The sequence below is a fragment of the Berghia stephanieae genome, chromosome 10, assembly GCF_034508935.2.
Source record: "Berghia stephanieae isolate SIO BIC M18660-M18661 chromosome 10, UCSD_Bste_1.3, whole genome shotgun sequence".
NCBI classification, from domain to species: domain Eukaryota; kingdom Metazoa; phylum Mollusca; class Gastropoda; order Nudibranchia; family Aeolidiidae; genus Berghia; species Berghia stephanieae.
Genome location: NC_088369.1, coordinates 33,405,931 through 33,427,688, shown reverse-complemented (window position 1 = coordinate 33,427,688; position 21,758 = coordinate 33,405,931). Strand labels below are relative to the sequence as shown.

The following is a 21,758-nucleotide window of genomic DNA, read 5'->3' as shown; positions in this document are numbered from 1 at the left end:
TGAGGCTGAAGAGAAAGGTAATGATGAACAAACAAAAAATTATTCAACTCCCAAAACAAAGCTGCAAGAATGATTAAAGGGACAAACAATAGAGAAAATATTACACATGAAACAATGGTTGCCTATCGAGAGGTGAGTTGAGTTCAAGATGGCCTGTATAATCTTCAAATGTATTCATGGCTTAGCACCACAATACCTAATTGTATTGAGATCAGATAGAGTACAGGTCACCCAGGCTCTCCACTCCTCACGACACACTACGTTACTTTGGAAAGAAGAATGTCTAAAATGAAATTCTCAGAATGTGCATTTTATTTTACAGCACCTCAATCTGAAATTTTCTCAAGTGCTTAATATTTCTAAACCACATTCTTCAAATTCCATTAGTATCAGCATAACTTAATAGATCATCTACATTAGTAACATTCAATCTACTTAAAATTCTCATGTTAACTATGTCTTGTAAAGTGCCATTGAACATGTTCAGAGTAGACTGATGCTCTATAAATTACATTTATTCATTCATCTATTTATTCACCTTAATTTTGAGAAGACAATTCCATCGACTTCTTCTCCATCATCGTCATCATCTCCAGATTCTCCTTGTGAATCACCTGAAAATATTGGTGTCTCCATAAGCATTATTATCACACAAGATAAAGAAATAATAACTTTTGAAGATTTACCCAAGTAAAATCAATTGCACAATAACAAATGATCTTCAATGTGCCTTAAGTTTAATGATTTAAATTCTGTGCACATTGAGACTTTGTTGATCCCAATATCTCAGTTGGGAGAGCACTTGCTTCAAATGCAAATGGACTGATTGATCCCAGGTAAAGTCGAGATATTTTTCCATTGCCCCCCCCCCCCCCCCCCCCCCCCCCTCCCCATAAACACACTGTTCACCCAGCAGTGATATATGAGCTGGGTCTGATCAGTCTGGTGAAAAGTACTTTGAGATATTCAAGTGTACTATCCAAAGAGTAGCAACCAATTGCTTTCATGCTAGGAAAACCGGAATAAACTCCAGCTCCATGGGCCTAGTGGCTCTGAAGGCCTACATTAGGATTTTCATGTGGAAGAGAGCCATTAGGAAATTCAAGATTTTAATGCCACATCTAGTCAAGCTTTCTAAATAAGATGTTTACCATTATGTGAAAATAATAGTTCATTTGACATTATTCAGAGGGGGGAAAAAAACATTATGTTATTGAGATGTATTATACCAACCATATTTTTTAAAGTGTTAGTAGTTTAAATGAAACAGATCATTATCACTGAAAACGGATATTTTGCACTTCAAAATATCTCAAAACCAGAATCCAATTCAGACGTGTGCTTACATTAACTCTTCCCACGGTAGGGCAATTTTCCCAAGAAACGGCAGGCCATTTGATGGAGAAGTTTTTTCCTAGTCCCCAGATCAGTAAAATAAGCCTCTTACATATTTATTATTTTAGGATATGTGGCATGTTATATAGCAAATTAAAGGAAAATGGACGGACAATAATAATATAGAGTTTATTTTTAACATTTCATGCGTGCAAATTGAAGAATTATAATGTAAGCCCCATGTTTCTAAAAAAGATTGTATTTTTAGGATTAAACTTCTTCATCTTACCTTTATATTTTCCCACTTTAGCAACATCAAGGGGTAATCCAAGGCAAGAATATTGTATAAAAATCCAATATGAGCAAAATAAATTTTGAAGTGACCCAAAATGACCACTAGTTGCTAAATTATGCTTGATTTTGTATTTTTACTTTTTTTTTTTTCCAAAAAAGAGAAATTCAGCAGCAGCTGATTAGACTAATCACAGTCAAACATGTTTTCCACAACTATTTACATAAAATGACCCCCTAAACTCTAAATTCACATGAAAAAAAATAGTTTTAAGATTCTAAATTATGTGCAACGGTCAACTGGACTATAAAATGTATTAATAATATAGTTATGTGCGGCTATGTGGTCTAGTGATATGACACTCGCTTTCGGATCGGAAGGTCCTGGGTTCGAGCCTCGCCCGGCGCATAGTTAAGTCCTTGGAGAAGGCTCTTTACTCACATTCTCTCACCGTACTCAGGTGTAAAATGAGTACCTGGCCGTTAACAGCGTCGTCTCTGTCCCAAAAATTTGTAATATCGCCTGACAGGCGTCATGACTCGTCCTACATGTTATGTGTTGCTGTTGACCAGGGACCCCTTGTAAAGCGCTTTGAGCACGTTTAGTGGATATTGCGCTATATAAAAGCTCAAGTTATATTCATTCTTTTTGAAAGATGATGAGTGATATTTCTCGAAACACTCTTTTGGATGGAGACTTGGCGCACACCTTACATACTCTTTCTTTTCCTGTGAAACTAATCAAATGAGTCCCTGAAAATTGAGCAACTGGGTTCCCTTCCTTCGGTGGCAATACCATTCGCTTTTTGTCTGAATCATTATTTTCTGCGGCGAGCATGCACAATTGTTCTTTTATATTCAATCGAAATCATTTTGGCAGTTGCTGTGTGCGAGTCTTCTTGAAAATTATAAAGGCATTTATTAATTTATGATGCATATGTCCATTTCCCCAAAAAATAGTTTATTTCACCATTTGCAAGAGCGCCTTTTGTGGTGACCATAATAAGCCAACATTTGATCTACTTTATCACAGCCATTCATGGACTGGTTATATGAATTTATCACAGCTGGTTTTGGTCGGCCTTTCACTTCAACATTTGAAATACAGGAATTAATTGATACAACAAGGACTGGCTATTTGGCCTTTTTATATTGAAATGCTGTCACAAGTATGGATTTTTCTTTCATAATCCAGCTGCGGGATTCCATGAATCCTAAACGGACTGTTTTCAGATCCAATGGAAATCCTTTTCTTTTAATCTACAGGGTACCTATGTAATAATGATGCTTCATATTTAGGTGGCTTACAATTCTTTGTTGTGTAAAAGCGATCTGCAAATATGTGATGACCACTTCCAACCAAAGATAATAAAGTGTCAAAAGATTTTATTGTATGTCCGCTGTCTTGATCAGTGTCTGGAGAATAAGAGGTTTGCGAACCAAAGTATCCGAAAAAATTCAAAACATATCCATATTTTGAATCTACCAAACCAAAGCACTTGATGAGATATTTACTTGGCTTGGCACTGTTAAACTGTTTGTAATTAAATCAACCTTTGAATCCTATTATCATTTCATCGATTGATAACTCCTGCCCAGGTGAAAATGCAGCGTTGAACCATAGACCATGGTTGTGATTAATTTTCCTTTGTTTTACAACACTACCTACTGAAGGTCCTGGTGTGTTACCATTGTCATTGCTCGCACTGATAACTGGACTATCACTATCATCAATGTCTTTGTCACTGAAATCACTATCTGATTTACTAGATTCACTGTTACCATCATTGTCTTAATATTCAAAGTCACTGTCATCAAAGTTGTCCATTACAAAATCTAAAGTAAAACGTTTAGGGTTCTTCTTACTCGCTCACTACTATCCTGGTCAGCCATTGTCATAGCAACATCATCAACATCAAAACATAAGTTAGAAAAAAAGTAAACACGGCTCAGAAAACTATCACCGCACTCAAAAGGAGGGAAACCAAGCTCTACTGAATGAGAAATGAATTCAACTTTTGTTTTTAGCGTCACCAAGATTTTATATAACTCGGATACTAATAATAATGAAACAAATACTAAGGTTAAATGGACAATCAGCTATCCAGATGGTTGCCGTTTTTGTGCATGGCGGAACCATCTGTATTCCCAACGGTTGCCGTATTAAGAGTCAACTGGTCAAAAAAGGGGGGGAAAGAAAGAGAATTAAAATAGAGTGTTTATTTTTACACCACCTTCTACTTTGGTGTCATCCTTTGCCTTGTATTCCGTACTCTTGATAGCCAGTTCCACCCCATAACCCGCCAGTCTCACATTTTTAGGATTCATGTTCTGGGGAAAGAAATTGGATAAAAGTGCTATTAAATTATTTGGTTTTTAGTTGTTTAAAATCCTAAATGCTACAATTTCAGCACACTAGTGAATTGCTTGCTTCCCTTGATTTGAAGTATTGGATTGAGCATAGGATTGTGATTTGTACTTAGTCTACTTACAAAATCATCCTAGAAAATTTTCATGAGATCCATCTACTCAAAAAAAAATCATAATTCATAAATTTTTTTTTAATTTGTAAAGCAAAACCAAATAGAGCTGCGCACACCTTTTCTGCAGTTTACAAGAAACAATACACTGGTAAGTAAAGTGATAATTATAAAAATAATGGTAATAAAAATATTAATAACAAAAACAATAATATATCAATAATAATAAGTTTGACAAATAATAATAATAATAATAATAATAATAATAATAATAATAATAATAATCATCATCATAATAATAATAATAATAGCAATTACCATATTAACAATAATACTCATAACAATAATAAAAGTCCAACCTTAACAAAATGTCTGATGCAGTAGGTTATCTCTCCCACTTTTGCAAGCTGGGCTAAGGCAGGATGAAACTCTTTGAATTCATTTGTCCCAAGCTCTGTATACAGAATAACCACTGTAGTTTTTTTTCCACTGGACTTTCCAGGATAGATGTGATCAAATTTGTATATTGGGGCTGGAGATCTGGATTTAGGATTTAATACCAATAAATATAGAAATACTGTACAATATAATATCTTTAAAAGACACGAAACAAAGAAAAGTAATGACTCTCCTGTACTGCGTTCTTGTCTTGTCAATAAAGCTCCATGAATCAAAGATAATAACGACTGTGAGTGTGGTGAGCACAAATGGACGTGCTAAGCCTTCAATTTGATTTTTTTCAATTTCTCTGTGAAATTTAATTTGACCATTAATATTTTTGATATCCGTATTCGGATGGAGCTTGAAAAAAACGCGTTGAGATGAGCTTTAACTCATGACTGCGGGATCTGGTATGAGTGCTGTTATTTTTAGTTTGGAATAACTCAATCAACTGGAATCGTTGTGAGTCCCTGACGGGCCACCTTAAAGAGTCATATCATCACAAATATAAAGTCAAAAACAAACGCTTGAATAAAGAAATTATGATTAAAGACAAAGGAATTATTAAGCTTAATTGCTGGCCTGCTAACTTCGCGGACGTTGTGTGTTGGACCCGCGGCCTCCAGTAGTCGGTGAGAGAGAGCTCTAGTAATGAATGACCTGAGTTTGATACGAATTTTTAACGGGTTTATGGATAGCTTATAGTGTAGAGTCACACTCTCACTGGCCAGGTGGAGTTGTTGTACCAATAAGGTCGCAGGTTCAAACCCCATCACCGCCGCGAAAATGTTTTATTCTCTATTGTCTTCTGGCACTTTTCTACTCACTTCATCTCTTGTTGTTACCAACATAAGTACCTGCTCCACTCACTTTTCTGAATTAAGAATTCACCTCATATACCGGAGCATACTCAATGTCTCAATTGTTTCTATGTTATATGTTTGTGTTGAGAATATTGGCTATTAAGCTTAATGGCTGGCCTGCTAACTCGCGGTGGTTGTGTGTTGGACCTGCGGTCTCCAGTAGTCGGTGAGAGAGAGCTCTGAGTTTGATACGAATTTTTAATGGGTTCGTAGATAGCTCATACAGTAGAGTCACGCTCTCACCGGCCAGGCGGAGTTGTCGTACCAATAAGGTCGCAGGTTCAAACCCCATCACCGCCACGAAAATTTTTTATTCTCTATTGTCTTCTGGCATTTTTCTACTCACTTCATCTCTTGTTGTAATGAACTAAAAGCCCGGTGGTTGGGAAAAAAAAACACAGCCGTTTTGACAGAACAGAATTACAACGAAGTTGGTCAAGAGTAAGACAAATAAATGTTAACATTTATATCATGCATTTCAACTAATTTCAACTAATTGTGCAGCTATGTGGTCTAGTGGTATGACACTTGCTTTCGGATTGGAAGGTCCAGGGTTCGAGCCTCGCTCAGCGCATAGTTGATTCCTTGGAGAAGACTCTTTACTCACATTCTCTCACTGTACACAGGTGTAAAATGAGTATCTGGCAGTTAACAGCGTCGTCTCTGTCCGAAAAAATTGTAACATCACCTAACAGGCATCATGTCCCGTCCTAAATGTTAAATGTTGCTGTTAGCCAGGGGCCCCCTGTAAAGCGCTTTGAGCACATTTAGTGGATATTGCGCTATATAAAAGCTCTTTTTTTTTTTTTAATTCACAATGATCAATACCCAGAATTCTTTGCTTGTTCTCCAAACAGGCCATTTGAGATAGATGTAGACGCCAGTAACTAACTAAAAACACACATGGAATAACTCACCACAGACCTAGATGTAAACATCAGTGCCCTTAATAAAATGACTGCATAAAAGCAAACGTTAGGACATAACAAAAATATATTACTTACCTTGAAACTGATGTTGTCAGTAATTCAGACAAAGCATTGGTGTCACATGAGTAAGCTCCATTCACTTCAATGAAAGTAGAGCAGCTGTTTGTGGCTGGAATCTGCTCAGCAAGCTGTGATAGAAATCAATCTATTAATATAAATTCAAATCCCAGCTTAGGGGACAATATTTCATGAATATAAGTACTTTACATCTAAAATGTCAACTTTTCTATCAAAATGCTGAGTAAATTATCCATATTTACACAACTCAATATAAAATTCATCAAAACGTTTAAAAATAATTGAAAATGTAATAATGTTTATAATGAGAAGCTGTAAACCAAATTTACAAGCAATTTTTAGAGTTTTTAATATAAGCAGACATATTTTATGTAAAATTATTTTCAACGACCCTTTCATATAGCATTCTGGGTCCTACCAATTATAAAAAGATCACAGCGATGTTACCTGTTGGAACATTTGAATTGCTGGTGAGTAAGCCCTAAGAGAGAGGGAAAATTTAAGAAAGCTGAGCTCTAATGGAGAAAGTACATCCCCTGCATATTTCTGTATAAACATGTACTTGACTTCATCTGAAGCTGTGGAGAAAAATAAACAGAAAGAGAGGATAAGATTTTTTTAAATTTGATAATTATACAAATCATTTTACAAACGTATTAAAAGAGCCCAACATAAGTGCTAATAATATGATAAAAATAGTCACAATTAATTGCTGTTGAATTGAGGAAAAATTAAAAGCAATCCCTAATCTAAAATTTATCTCTCATTTTAAAAAGCATAATATAGTATTTATTTTCATTGAGAGTTTTTAAAAAATGAATCCCAAAAATGTCAGAATAGTTTTTAAAAATTACAATTCAATCTCATCAATGAAAATGCTTTCTTCTGCAAGTTGCGGTGATACAAGCAACCCTCCTCCCATTGTTAACTGACTAAGTTTGATCGCTTGTAAACCAGTATATTTTTCACCATCAACTTGTTCATCCAGGATAAATGTGCAACTGTGCATATTTAGATCTGGCAAGTAAAGGTGATGTGGAAAGAAACTGATCACACTATGTTATACTGTTGACACAGGGCATTGTCCTGCCACAGAGCAATCCCAATATCTCTTTCAAATGTGGAGTCACTTTACTTTTTCAAAACATTTTAAAGCTAACCAGATTCCATTATGAATCCTTTTCTTTAAATATCGTATGGATTCATTCATCTTATAGCTTAAATGGTAATAAAAGTAACTATCCTTTTAGTTGCAATGTATTTGTCTCGTCTATTTACCAAGTTCAAAATAATCATGGCCCTGGTCAGCAACATGGTCCACAAATCGCCAAAAAAGGTTGTTGGAATCTTTAGCAAAAAATTCACTGAAAAAAAAAATATTCAACAAATGATAAAATCCATTGTAATATAACGTAATAATTCAAATTGACAATTTAGTTTAATTTTTTTTAACCCGTGCATTATGTAGCGCAATATCCACTACCATGCTCATACGCTTTACAAAGGGTCCCTATCTAACAGCAACACAACACATGAAGGATGAGACACATGACGCCTGCAAGGTAATATTACAATATTTATTCAAAGAGACAACACTGTTTGGCTGGACATTAGTCGACCAGTAATTACTAAGATAGCCAGCCTTAATAAGTACTTGAATATTTTGGCTGTCAAGTCGATACTTTTAGATACTCTATTTCTCAAGAACTTTCTGACTTTTTTATTATTTGGTTTTAAATCTTTAATCTTTACTTCTTATTTGTCAATTTGGTTCTTGTTTTAATAATGATAAATACAGGCCTAGAAGTGATTCAGGAAAATATTTTTCCCTGCTTTTTCCCGGTTTTTTTCCTGGTTTTTTCCAGGCTCTAGGGAAAATTTTAAGGTAGTAATTTTCAAGCATATTCATCAATTCTAGACCAGTTACCACTACCTATATATATATATATATATATATATATATATATATATATATATATATATATATATATATATATATATATATAGAGAGAGAGAGAGAGAGAGAGAGAGAGAATCAGAAAAGAGGGGGAAATTATTGACTCGTAGTACATATTACTATAACCAGCCATCCAGTATCTAAGCCTACACCATCCGTGGGGAAAAAAAAGGAAAATAAAAAAAGAGAGAGAGAGAGAGAGAGAGAGAGAGAGAGAGAGAGAGAGAGAGAGAGAGAGAAGGAGAGAGAGAGAGAGAGAGAATCAGAAAAGAGGGGGAAATTATTGACTCGTAGTACATATTACTAACAAGCCATCCAGTATCTAAGCCTACACCATCTGTGGGGAAAAAAAAGGAAAATAAAAAAAAAAGAGAGAGAGAGAGAGAGAGATAGATAGATAGAGAGAGAGAGATAGATAGATAGAGAGAGAGAGAGAGAGAGAGAGAGAGAGAGAATCAGAAAAGAGGGGGAAATTATTGACTCGTAGTACATATTACTATAACAAGCCATCCAGTATCTAAGCCTACACCATCCGTGGGGAAAAAAAAGGAAAATAAAAAATAAAAAAAAAAAGAGAGAGAGAGAGAGAGAGAGAGAGAGAGAGAGAGAGAGAGAGAGAGAGAGAGAGAGAGAGAGAGAGAGAGAGAGAGAGAGAGAGAGAGAGAGATGTGAGTGAAAAAGAGAGTGGCTGAGACTGAGAGAAAGAAATATATTGACTCTGGCTATTAATACTAAGACGTATTCCTGTAAAGTCTAGGCCTCCTACAACATGCAAAAAAAATTTTGGAGTAGAAGATAGAGAGAGAGAGAGAGAAGAGAGAGAGAGACGAAGAGAGAGAGAGAGAGGAAGAGAGGAGAGAAGAGAGAGAAGAGAGAGAGAAGGGAAGAGGAGAAAGAAGGAGAGAGAGAGAGAGAGAGAGAGGAGAGAGAGAGAGAGAGATAGAAAAGGAGGGAAGTGGATCAGATTAGTATATTATTACTATAACAAGCCATCCAGTATCTAAGCCTACACCATCCGTGGGGGAAAAAAAGGAAAATAAAAAAAAAAAAGAGAGAGAGAGAGAGAGAGAAGAGAGAGAGAGAGAGAGAGAGAGAGAGAGAGAGAGAGAGAGAGAGAGAGAGAGAGAGAAGAGAGAGAGAGAGAGAATGTGAGTGAAAAAGAGAGTGGCTGAGACTGAGAGAAAGAAATATATTGACTCTGGCTATTAATACTAAGACGTATTCCTGTAAAGTCTAGGCCTCCTACAACATGCAAAAAAAATATTTTAAAAAAGAGAGAGACAGATAGAGGAGAGAGAGAGAGAGAGAGAGAGAGAGAGAGAGAGAGAGAGGAGAGAGAGAGAGAGAGGAGAGAGAGGAGAGAGAGAAATGGGGAGAAAAGAGACAAAGAGAAGAGAAATCAATAGAGAGAAAAAGACATTTGAATATTACTATGAGAGAGAAAGTAGCGTCCAAAGACTTGTGGCCTACTTATTGAATTGCACATGAATGAAATAAAGCTAGTTAATCTAGAGACAGACAAAACAAACTTAGTACAAATTACAATGAGTAAACGACCTTAATCTGCCATCTCCAAATAATTGAATAACAAGTCACTAAAATTAATTAAAGTAGCCCAAGGACGTCGACCGTCTTTCTTAGCTTAGCTAACAATCGCATTCATGACCAAGTCAAAAAACACACAAAAAAAAACAAAAAAAAAAACACACACTCACACACACACTACTAAGATGAGGGAGGGATGTGTGTTTCTAGCACTCTTGTCTTGTCGACAATGATGAGTCGACTGAGTGAATCAAGCGTCTTTAAGTCATCGACCAATCACAGGCTATTGGCTGAAACAAAGACGCTTCTCGCCGTCGATGTATTACGCTATTGTTGTGCAAGTGGCAAGGAATATAACACCTTTTTGAGTAGGCCTAAAAGCTAAAATCTAAAAGTAAAAATATAATTCTGAGGAATTTGAAAGTCACATTGTTGAAATCGGCTTGAAAAAAGAAGAACATTGGTCCTTGTTTCAGAAAAATCGGTTGAAAACCAACTGTTTTACGAATAAATTCGATTTTAAAAATTGCTTTTGTTTATTTTCGATTTTTTAAGCAACTTTTTTATTTATCGGCCGATTTTCTTGATTTTTATATCATTCTTTATATCTCAATGAGACGAGATCAGTGATATACTTTGTTTGTTTCAAATGTAACTACAACATAATTTGGTTTTTTTACTTATCAACCGTGCCTGGATAATTTATTCAACAACTGACGCAACTATCCCATTGCCGTTTTCCAGTGTTTCAGCGATGACTCTAAACCACTATAATTACGTCATGCACAGGAAACATGGTAAAAGTCTGTGTACTCTACGAATGCGGACCGGACTTTGCTGATTGGGTCGATCGTCATAACATAGGGCCTTGTAGTGTGAGGAAACCATTGGTCAGAATCAGCGTGGGTGCGCAACCGGATGCGCGGGTTGACGGAGGTAGGAAACAATAACAAACCCACATGGTTGCCATTACCTCCACCATCATTCTCGCTCACGGTTTGTGGAAAGCACTTCATTACAGGCACGTAATAGTGAATCTAGTTTTTGTTTTGAACATTTCTATTATTATTCTTTGTAAATTGACCCATATTAAAAGAAACATACAAACAAAACAGGCATGACCAGTCACTAACAATGCCGTGTAGTGTGTAGACAGTAACACAGTACGGTGAACATGACTGACACTGGGATCGGAATGTCGGAACCCATGAGTCGTTCGCAACTCTGCCTCACGTATTCATTTAATCAGTCAATTTAATTTTTATTAAGCTTGCGTAAAACATACAAACAAAAAAGACATGACCAGTCACTAACAATGCAGTGTAGTGTGTAGACAGTAACACAGTACGGTGAACATGAATGACACTGGGATCGGAATGTCGGAACACAGTAGTCGTTCGCAACTCAGCCTCGCGTACTCATTTAATCAGTCAATTTAAATTTCATTTAGCTTGCCTATTCTTCAAGTTTATGATTATGATATATTCACTTTTTCTATTTAAAAAGGGTAATCCAAACAGACCATAAAAACGATTTTATAATAAGCCGACTTCAACTTCCATCACTTACGACACGAACTTATTTTGGGTGGGTTTTTTTAACAAAACCGTTTGACTCAAACTAAAGCTTCGGCATTGGATAAGGAGCGAGGTCCCTGTTGCCATCTTGCTTAGTTTATACAGAGACTGGGTTGCCAGCTTGGCTGTTCTTGATAAATAGTAGTAAATAGCACAACCTTGTGCAATGAGAGATAGAGAGAGAGAGAGATTTTGAACAAAAAACGAATATCTCTCTCTCTCTCTTACCCTCTCTCTCTCTCTCTTGCCCTCTCTCTCTCTCTCTCTCTCTCTCTTCTCTCTCTCCCTCTCTCTCTCTCTCCCTCTCTCTCTCTCTTCCTATTTCATCTGTCACACTGTTTGACAATCTTCTTCACCTGGCTCACTTGTACTTGTAATATCGGGTGTAAAGTAAAATTTTGAACAATTATTATTATTTATAAAATGCAGAAACTTTGCAAATAAACCGATAGACTAGATATTAATTCGATTCGAAAAGTGAAACACAAAAGGAGAATTTGCGAATACCCGGTCCAGACATAAGCGTCATGGTCTTATTTATAAAGTGCAGAATCTTTGCAAATAAACGGATAAAATAGAGATTAATTCGATTCGAAAAGTGGAACACAAAAGCAGAATTTGCGAATGCCCGGTCCAGACATAAGTGTTATGGTCTTATTTATAAAATCTATAAACTTTGAAAATAAACGGACAAGATAGAGATTCATTCAATTCGAAAAGTGGAACACAAAAGCAGAATTTGCGAATGCCCGGTCCAGACATAAGCGTTATGGTCTTATTTATAAAGTGCAGAAACTTTGCAAATAAACGGATAAGATAGAGATTCATTCGATTCGAAAAGTGGAACACAAAAGCAGAATTTGCGAATGCCCGGTCCAGACATAAGCGTTATGGTCTTATTTATAAAGTGCAGAAACTTTGCAAATAAACGGATAAGATAGAGATTCATTCGATTCGAAAAGTGGAACACAAAAGCAGAATTTGCGAATGCCCGGTCCAGACATAAGCGCTATGGTCTTATTTATAAAGTGCAGAAACTTTGCAAATAAACGGATAAGATAGAGATTCATTCGATTCGAAAAGTGGAACACAAAAGCAGAATCTGCGAATGCCCGGTCCAGACATAAGCGTTATGGTCTTATTTATAGAGTGCAGAAACTTTGCAAATAAACGGATAGACTAGATGTTATTTCGATTCGAAAAGTGGAACACAAAAGGAAAATTTGCGAATACCCAGTCCAGACATAAGCGTCATAGTCCTATTTATAAAGTACAGAATCTTTGCAAATAGACGGATAAAATAGAGATTAATTCGATTCGAAAAGTGGAACACAAAAGCAGAATTTGCGAATGCCCGGTCCAGACATAAGCGCTATGGTCTTATTTATAAAGTGCAGAAACTTTGCAAATAAACGGAAAAAAACAGATTAATTCTAATCGAACAGTGGAACACAAAGGCAGAATCTGCGAACAACCGGTCCAGACATAAGCGTTATGGTCTTATTTATAAAATCTAGAAACTTTGCAAATAAACGGATAAAATAGAGATTAATTCGATTCGAAAAGTGGAACACAAAAGCAGAATTTGCGAATGCCCGGTCCAGACATAAGCGTTATGGTCTTATTAATAAAATGCAGAAACTTTGCAAATAAACGGATAGACTAGATATTAATTCGATTCGAAAAGTGGAACACAAAAGCAGAATTTGCGAATGCCCGGTCCAGACATAAGCGCTATGGTCTTATTTATAAAGTGCAGAAACTTTGCAAATAAACGGAAAAAATAGAGATTAATTCTAATCGAACAGTGGAACACAAAGGCAGAATTTGCGAACAACCGGTCCAGACATAAGCGTTATGGTCTTATTTATAAAGTGCAGAAAATTTGCAAATAAACGGATAAGATAGAGATATATTCGATTCGAAAAGTGGAACACAAAAGCAGAATTTGTGAATACCCGGTCCAGGCATAAGCGTCATGGTCTTGTTTAAATGAAACAATGCCATTTAAAAAATATATGGTCAATGAGCAATTAAGCTAAATATGCGGAGTTCAAATAGATAATTTGATCTGTGAATTATTTTTATAATTAGCTGTTTTTATTCTCCATCATTTAGGTTATGTGATTAAGTTTATAATTGAAATACAAACTTTATCTCACTTATCAATGTTTTGCAATAAAGGAGAGTGTGAGTGAACCTGAGCAAAGGAAATTATTTGAGAGAGTGATATTTATCATGCTTTTCAGTTTGTAGTTGAATTCTAGAATGGATTCTTTATAGTTCTCATTGATTGTATGTCAGTATGTCAGTCTTTAGGACACCGATTACCCTAATGCGGCCACAATTTACAATGTGACGGCCACAAGCCCGTTAAACACAGAGTGGGGTATTGTTGTTTGCAAGTAATGCTATGGTTTTAATAGGATATCTGTCTCCTATTAAAATACATTCCTGTGTTGGATTTTGGATTAAATTCATGTCTTTTTCGGATTTTGGGATATTTAATTTTCATGGATTGTGATTGTGATTTTCAAGACTATTAATGTAAGTAAATGCCCAAATAGATATTTTTATTCATTTATTCTTTATTTATTTTTTTTAGTTTTGTTTTGTTTTGAAGCATTTATTATAAGAAATATTGTACATATGCACTTATACACCAAAGACTATATCCTTTCAACTGCTTATTATTATTATTATTATTATTATTATTATTATTATTATTATTATTATTATATGATAATAATAATAATAATAATAATAATAATAATAATAATAATAATAATAATAATAATAATAATAATAATTAATAATAATAAGTGCATTGAGTGAAATCCCAATCATGGTTGCCCAAATAAAACTGGCGCTAGAATCCCGACTACCTGTCTAAACGAATGTTGTTTGTACGATACATACTAACTACACGTTCAATATCGGGGGCAGAAAATATACGTTTGGTTTTATGAAATTAAAACAGTAGTCCCACATTGTTCTTTGATGTTATTTGTGGTTGCATTTGCTTTGAAACTTACACATTATATTGTGTTACATTGTTTACAAAATATTTCTGGTACTCGTATGCATGTGTAGTCAACGGACCACCGGTCAATCGTGTTCTTTATTATTTTATTATTAATTTTGGCTTGACATCTTACATATGTGAATTTGACAGGTTGTTATGGATGGTAATTATAACATTAGGTGATTTTTAAACATTTTTACGGCGTTTTAAATGTCTTTCTTGCATTCATTGCCGAGCACCTCCACTTTTCTGTTACTATTTTAACGATCAGCTGATTTTCTCTTGCCTCCCCTTTAATTTCGCGGACTTTTTTCAGAACGAGGCGTGGGAGTGGCTAATAAGAGGCTGCTGCCATGCTCTAGTCGATCGTTCGCAGGTTGGGTAATGATTACGCGGAAGAATACATGTTGGGTTGTTGTTCACCTAAATTTTTCTCACGGCTTTTTCCCGGCCCCAGACAATTTTCACCGATTTTCCCGGCTTTTCCCGGTCGGGAAATTTCAAAATAAAGTTCCCGGCTTTTCCCGGTTTTCCCGGCCCACTTCGAGGCCTGTAAATATATGTTGATAAAACATTTTAAAAATAATTTAGAATATTCAGATTGTTGACTTCTACACATGAGACCATGCCCGGAGGTAAAAGTTAGCTACTCAGCTAACTAGTGCTGGGCCACGAAAAGCATTTTGTTTTTAATTTCACCTGAGAAGTAAATCTTGAAGATAATATTTACAATCAAGCGGATCTAATTTCGGAAAAGAGATAAAAATTCTCAACAGATATTATTGACAAGATATTTAATGCTAAGAATTTAACAAAGAGATGAACTTTTTGAATACATTGCAATTATTCATATAGTAATATAAAGCTACCTTGTTTCTAATAATAGAGAAGTTGACTTCCATTTGCCAGATAAGGCAATGTTGATTGGCTTCTGCTTGGCATTTGCTGTGTTCAAGGACATTAATATCAGCAAAAGGAAGACAAAAGGGACACAGACCCGGCAAGACATGTTGAACACAGCACCTGAAAATAAAATCAGAAAATTACTTTTGTGATTCATAACCTTTGGCATGCCATGTCACACAATTTTCTCATTGATGTCTTTTTTATTATTCAAAACCTACATTCAGTAGTGCGTTAGTACATCAGTTTCTAAGATCTGGAGGAGAGTAAAAATGCGTAATAAGATTAGGGTCCAATCCAAAGAAACACTACTTTTCATAAAACTTATGTTTAGGATTGTAGGCTATAAGAATTAACAATTTTACTCTAAAGGTACTAGTTTGAAAAAGGATGACTTCTTGGTGGGAAAGATTCCTTATGGCTTGATGGAGATAAATGAAGCATTGTGAAGTGATTTAAGCATGGTGGAAACCATCATAGAACAGCATCTACTGGCAATACAACTCATGGAATGATGCAATGGGTTGGAGGTGTGGTTACAGTCAATGTATGCATTCATTGTCCAGCAACAGTACCTATATGTATGCAATGCATTGTCTGGAGACATAAATGGCGTCATGTGGTTACGGCAGTACTAGTATTGTATGGCTAGAATCTGTCAAACTATCCACTGATCTCATAATGGACCATCAGCAAGGCTTGACACTGGGCAACAATGCTCTGATGTGGTCTGTTGTGGCAGGTGAGCAAGTCAGGTATACGTATTTACTAATAGTATAGTTATTGAACTTGGGCTTTTTATGGAAAAAATGGTTTTGACATGCAGTCGAGGACGGATATATCGTCATCATTGGGACCACAGTAAATAAAATGTCAAGATATCAATTATCCCAAGAAATATAAGGGAAACAAATGAGAAAATTCAAAAAATTAGAAAATTCAAAAAATTAAAAAATCCATTGTAATATAACATAATAATCCAAATTGATCAATGATGGGATGTAATTGGACAATAATCTCGCATTTTCTTTGGTTGTTATTTTACATCACAGCGGGATGTCTCTGCATTGTCATTGGCTGTTGTGATGTACTTCACTGCATAATATCTTAAACGACAAATTATTGCCGGTATCGAGGTTTATAATGTCGATATATACCCGTCTTGTGGTAAACTTAATGTGTTGATATATGCGACTTTTATTTACTAATGTTATATAGCTAATAAAACGGGGACTGATGTCATGTCGAAACTGTTGCCGATATATCCGTTCAGCACTGTATTAGCATTGTTTACACTCCTTTAATTTAAAATATCACACTTGATTTTTTACTGATTTGGTACACAAATTACCACTGGCATTTTTTATGATTATTTTAGCTTTTTTCCATGACTAGTTTGGCATTTTGTATAAAAGCTATCTGGCAAAGGTCTATAAATAATGACCTGTGATTATTGACAGGTTTGCGGATAATGACAGTCTTTATTTGAGACATCAAATCTAACATAGTTCTCAATTGATTCGCTTTTCTTTGGAAACATAAAGCACCTGGCTAACAATACATCTGTAAAATACATCTGATTGGCAGGGACCATGTCCTTGTTTGTTTTGTTTTTAAGAGTTTTACAGTGCTTGAAACATATAGTTTAGGTCATTTCAGTTTCAGTGCAGTAAAAAGGTAAAAAATGTAATAATCATTGAATAAATTCTGGAATTACAATTAAAAGGACATGAGAAAAAGAAAAACAAAGGGGAAAGGTTCAAGTAGGGAACAGGTGTAGATTCCAAGAGCATACTATCACTGTACTCAGTTTGAGATCACCTAAAAGTCTCATCCAGACACCAACACAGGATCCCACAAAATGGAATACACCCAAACTTTGACAGAATATCCCAAAACAGAAAACATAAACCAACAATACATAACAGAGAGATGATTTAGAAAGAAAAACAAAACCATCTCCCAAAACTAATACTAAACACTTGACTTTTTCCCTTTCAGCTAAGGACTCCTGCAAGGGCCAGGACGAAACCAACTAATCCAATTAAAAGACAAAGACAGAAAAGAACTTGGAAAACTTTTATAAGTTATAATTATAAGGTAATAGATAGTAATAGAAGGCACAGCAAGGGACCTCCTGCCCACAATGTAGGTAGTCGCATCGCCCGTGGCTGAGCCGCTGATCGAGCCCCGATATCGATGTTACGGCTCTGGAGTGAAAATTGTGTTTACCGGTGAACATAGTTTTACTTCCATTGCCGTGGAATCGCTTCCTGTGCACTAATTTCGTCACTTCCGGTCTCATTTTAAAGAGGAGAAGCCAGCGCATCAGGCGGCGTTTTCAGATTTTTAATCCGTTCATTCTTTGTTCAGATGCCAGCTGTTTGAAAATTTGGTAAGTTTTAACTTCATTTTAAATACATTTTTCATTATATTACCTATTTTTAATTAATGTTATATTATTCGCCAACCATTTTTCTCTATTTGTGTGAATTTTGGTGGTGATTGATGCTGGCGAAAGCGTCTTTTAGTGACTTTAAATACGATGCGTGTTCATGAAGTTGGCGACGGCCAACCAGGATTGCCTCTCGATGTATCCCCGAGTCTCCTGTGTACAGTGCAGTCTGTAAACTATCGACTGCGTTTGCTTTTGTGACTTGTATAAATAATTTCAAGCTAAATAATTGCTGTAAAAAGACTGAAAATAGTCCCATCCATAATTTTAGTTTTATTTTATGAATGAATGTTGAAACTGAAATGACTTTTTAACTGGGATGATACCGGACAACTAAAAATTATGTTCCACTGATATTATTTTTTATCTTTTATTTTTGTTTGTTCTGCAGGTTAAGTGTGTTGGTTTAATTTAATGTGGTTAATTTCAATACAAATAATACAGAATAGCATGATAGAGCCAATTCAAGTATATTTCATTCATTACTTTACTCTTTACCACAACAAAAATTATTATATAACTTTTAATTTTGTTGATTTAATCATAATCGAAGTACTTTTTTTGTTTTCAGAGTCAGACGTTCATTATGACACCACATTTTCATGTTTCATTTCCTGCCTTGTATTTTTAAATATGAAATTGAAATAACAATATGAATTTGATTGTCTGCCACCTCCAACTCCCGTCGTCTGCCGCCTCGAACTCCAGTCGTCTGTCTTGTATTTTTAAATATGAGATTGAAATAACAACATGAATTTGATTGTCTGCCACCTCCAACTCCAGTCGTCTGCCTCCTCCAGCTCCAATAATCTGCCTTGTATTTTTATATATGAAATTGAAATAACAACATGAATTTGATTGTCTGCCACCTCCAACTCCCGTCGTCTGCCGCCTCTAACTCCTGTCGTCTGTCTTGTATTTTTAAATATGAGATTGAAATAACAACATGAATTTGATTGTCTGCCTCCTCCAGCTCCAATAATCTGCCTTGTATTTTTAAATATGAAATTGACATAACAACATGAATTTGATTGTCTGCCACCTCCAACTCCAGTCGTCTGCCGCCTCGAACTCCAGTCGTCTGTCTTGTATTTTTAAATATGAGATTGAAATAACAACATGAATTTGATTGTCTGCCACCTCCAACTCCAGTCGTCTGCCGTCTCGAACTCCAGTCATCTGTCTTGTATTTTTAAATATGAGATTGAAATAACAACATGAATTTGATTGTCTGCCACCTCCAGCTCCTATAATCTGCCTTGTATTTTTGAATATATGAAATTGTAATAACAACATGAATTTGATTGTCTGCCACCTCCAACTCCCGTCGTCTGCCGCCTCCAGCTCCAATAATCTGCCTTGTATTTCTAAATATGAGATTGAAATAACAACATGAATTTGATTGTCTGCCACCTCCAACTCCCGTCATCTGCCTCCTCCAGCTCCAATAATTCGCCTTGTATTTTTAAATATGAAATTGAAATAACAACATGAATTTGATTGTCTGCCACCTCCAACTCCAGTCGTCTGCCGCCTCTAACTCCAGTCGTCTGTCTTGTATTTTTAAATATGAGACTGAAATAACGACATGAATTTGATTGTCTGCCACCTCCAACTCCCGTCGACTGCCTCCTCCAGCTCCAATAATCTGCCTTGTATTTTAAATATGAAATTGAGGTAACAACATGAATTCGATCGTCAGTCTCCCCCAACTACTTCTGTATCATTGCTTGGACTTCGATGTATTTATTCAGTATCATTACCTGGATATTGCCTGTGTCTACATTCCATGCAGCCAACAACCCAGAGTGCCTAGATTTTGTTGTCTTCTGTCTTTTGCCACATATCAGCCATCTTATGGATTTAAGCGAGTCAGTACGTGAGTACCCTTTAATCTGTTCTCTTAGTGATGTTGAATGCAAAGCAATTATCAAATTTTCTAAAGTTCATTTCAATTTTAATGTAGTTTAATAGTTAGTCATATGATACATCTCTTCGAGATGTTCAGTTTGATATATGACATGCCTATGTTGCAGAAAGTTTGCAAAGTGTCGGTATTTATCGGCTTATTGTTTGTTATTATGTAATATGTTACGTAATATTCAATTTTGCATTTTCAGGTTAAGTTTTCTCTACCACTCTTATGTAGTTCTTGTTTTTAATTTTGCATTTTTATCACTGACCATGTTTGCATATATAAAGCGGCAAGCTTGTTTCTCCCGAGTACTGTTGGTGCCCAAATGTCTTGTCCAAGGATGCAAAAACATTGGGCAGTACATTTGCAAGTTGCATTTACTGACACTTGTTCAACTTTATTTCTAGCCCTGTTCATTGTTTTTTTGTTTTTTTTTTCTTCTCTCCGAATACCAGTCATCTTTCGTCTGTTGCTCATTTGCCAATGCCAAATATTAAGTGCCTTCCCCAAGGACACAACTTTAGTGTCTAAATTCATACGTTTACGCTCCTTTCCTCTTGTTTTAACAATTTTTGTGTTCAAAATTAATCATAGCCATAGTATTGTAAGCATGCTCTGGAAGAAGACCACCCTCAAATCTGTTTTTAAAGTTATTATCCGTTCCTCGCGTCTTTTTTTTTCATTTTCTAGGGTTATGTAATTGCATGACGTTGCATAATATTGCATAATAATCATTTAATTTTTTAAAAATTTGCTTCGTCTTTCCTTTGCGATCATTTTGATATATGGTTTTATATGTATTCCACCCCAAATAACCGTGATTTTCCATTTCCCCCGCTTTTCGGTTGCTCTCTGGTCACAGTTTTAGTTTCTTTTTTCCTCTTAAATTATATTAAGTATTTTGGTCCACTTTTGCGGACTAATAATCCCGTAACTTTGGTTCTAATTGTCACATTGTCATAATTTTGGTACCATTGAAAAGTGTATTTCTTGCAGAATAGCATGAGACTATTTTGAAAACAATTGCTGCAATCTCAAATTTTCATGCAACTACCTACACAATGGGAGGTCAAAGCCCAGTTCTGAGCTGCAGAAATAAAAAGTCTAGAAAGATTCTTTCTTTGGATAAATAAAACTTCAATTCAATGTGACCAACAACGTGGAGGGGATGGTAGTGTGGAAAGGCTCCCGAATTTTCTTCCTCTTTCATGGATCAATTTCACCTCAATTCACATACTCTGCTGACTGACTGTCTCAAGAGTCTAAAGACAGACAGAGATTGTGTCAGTAAAGTAAGAATAACACTTCACATCCAACTCGGGAAAGAATATCAACCGTTAGAAATAAATGATAATATAAACCGAAAGCGGTTATTAAGTTACGTTTAGGCTAAACAATCTGAGAATTGAGAGATATTACGAGAGCCAAATTACCGGATTATTTACAACGTATGAAAACCATGGACGCAGCCATACAACTGTCTCGGGGTGAATATGGCCGGCCAAGTGTTGACGATACATTGGACGATATTCGCACTTAAGTTTTAAAAAATGAGTCAAGTACTTGAAAATAAAATTGTCGTCATCAAAGGTTTATAACTGTATTTCTAAGTTGGCAATTGATCCTTGTTTCCAAAGTACTTCGTTTGTATTTTTTTTTTTTAAAAAGCACTTCTGTAAGCCACAGAATAATGAAGGAGTAAATGGGACAACAGGGGGAAAAGAGAAGTCGATCGCCGCCATATTTCTTGATGTGAAACTAGGGGCGCTTTCCATTTTCCTCTGAACATGATCACTTAGATTTGAACTAGGCTGTATGTGCCTAAATAATTCGATAAAATGTGTACAAAGGGAGTAAAAATGAATCTTATAAAAGATACAACACAAAGTAAACGATGTTTCCGCCTTTGACCTTTTTCAGGTAAACAAGAAAAGGAAATATGTTATATTACATTAGATTTTGTT

General features: G+C 35.6%; 1 protein-coding gene across 5 annotated transcripts in view; it reads right to left on the bottom strand.

Annotated features, from left to right (window-relative positions):
• LOC144981006 (UDP-glucose:glycoprotein glucosyltransferase 1-like) overlaps nucleotides 1–21,297 on the bottom strand; it is a 60,600-nt gene extending 39,303 nt beyond the window's left edge. Inside the window, exons 1-8 of one of the 5 annotated variants that reach the window (XM_078929057.1) lie at nucleotides 21,228–21,297; nucleotides 15,391–15,544; nucleotides 7,696–7,781; nucleotides 6,865–6,995; nucleotides 6,415–6,527; nucleotides 4,466–4,646; nucleotides 3,861–3,957; nucleotides 539–614 (exon numbers count right to left, since the gene is read on the bottom strand). In XM_078929057.1, coding sequence (XP_078785183.1) covers nucleotides 539–614; nucleotides 3,861–3,957; nucleotides 4,466–4,646; nucleotides 6,415–6,527; nucleotides 6,865–6,995; nucleotides 7,696–7,781; nucleotides 15,391–15,530 — 824 coding nt within the window. In that variant the 5' untranslated portion in view covers nucleotides 15,531–15,544; nucleotides 21,228–21,297. Of the gene's footprint in view, nucleotides 1–538; nucleotides 615–3,860; nucleotides 3,958–4,465; nucleotides 4,647–6,414; nucleotides 6,528–6,864; nucleotides 6,996–7,695; nucleotides 7,782–15,390; nucleotides 15,545–20,852; nucleotides 21,042–21,176; nucleotides 21,199–21,227 lie in introns of those variants that run through there. The other 4 variants (XM_078929054.1, XM_078929055.1, XM_078929059.1 and 1 more) reach the window with 4 other exon arrangements.
• Nucleotides 21,298–21,758: the final 461 nt, after the last annotated feature.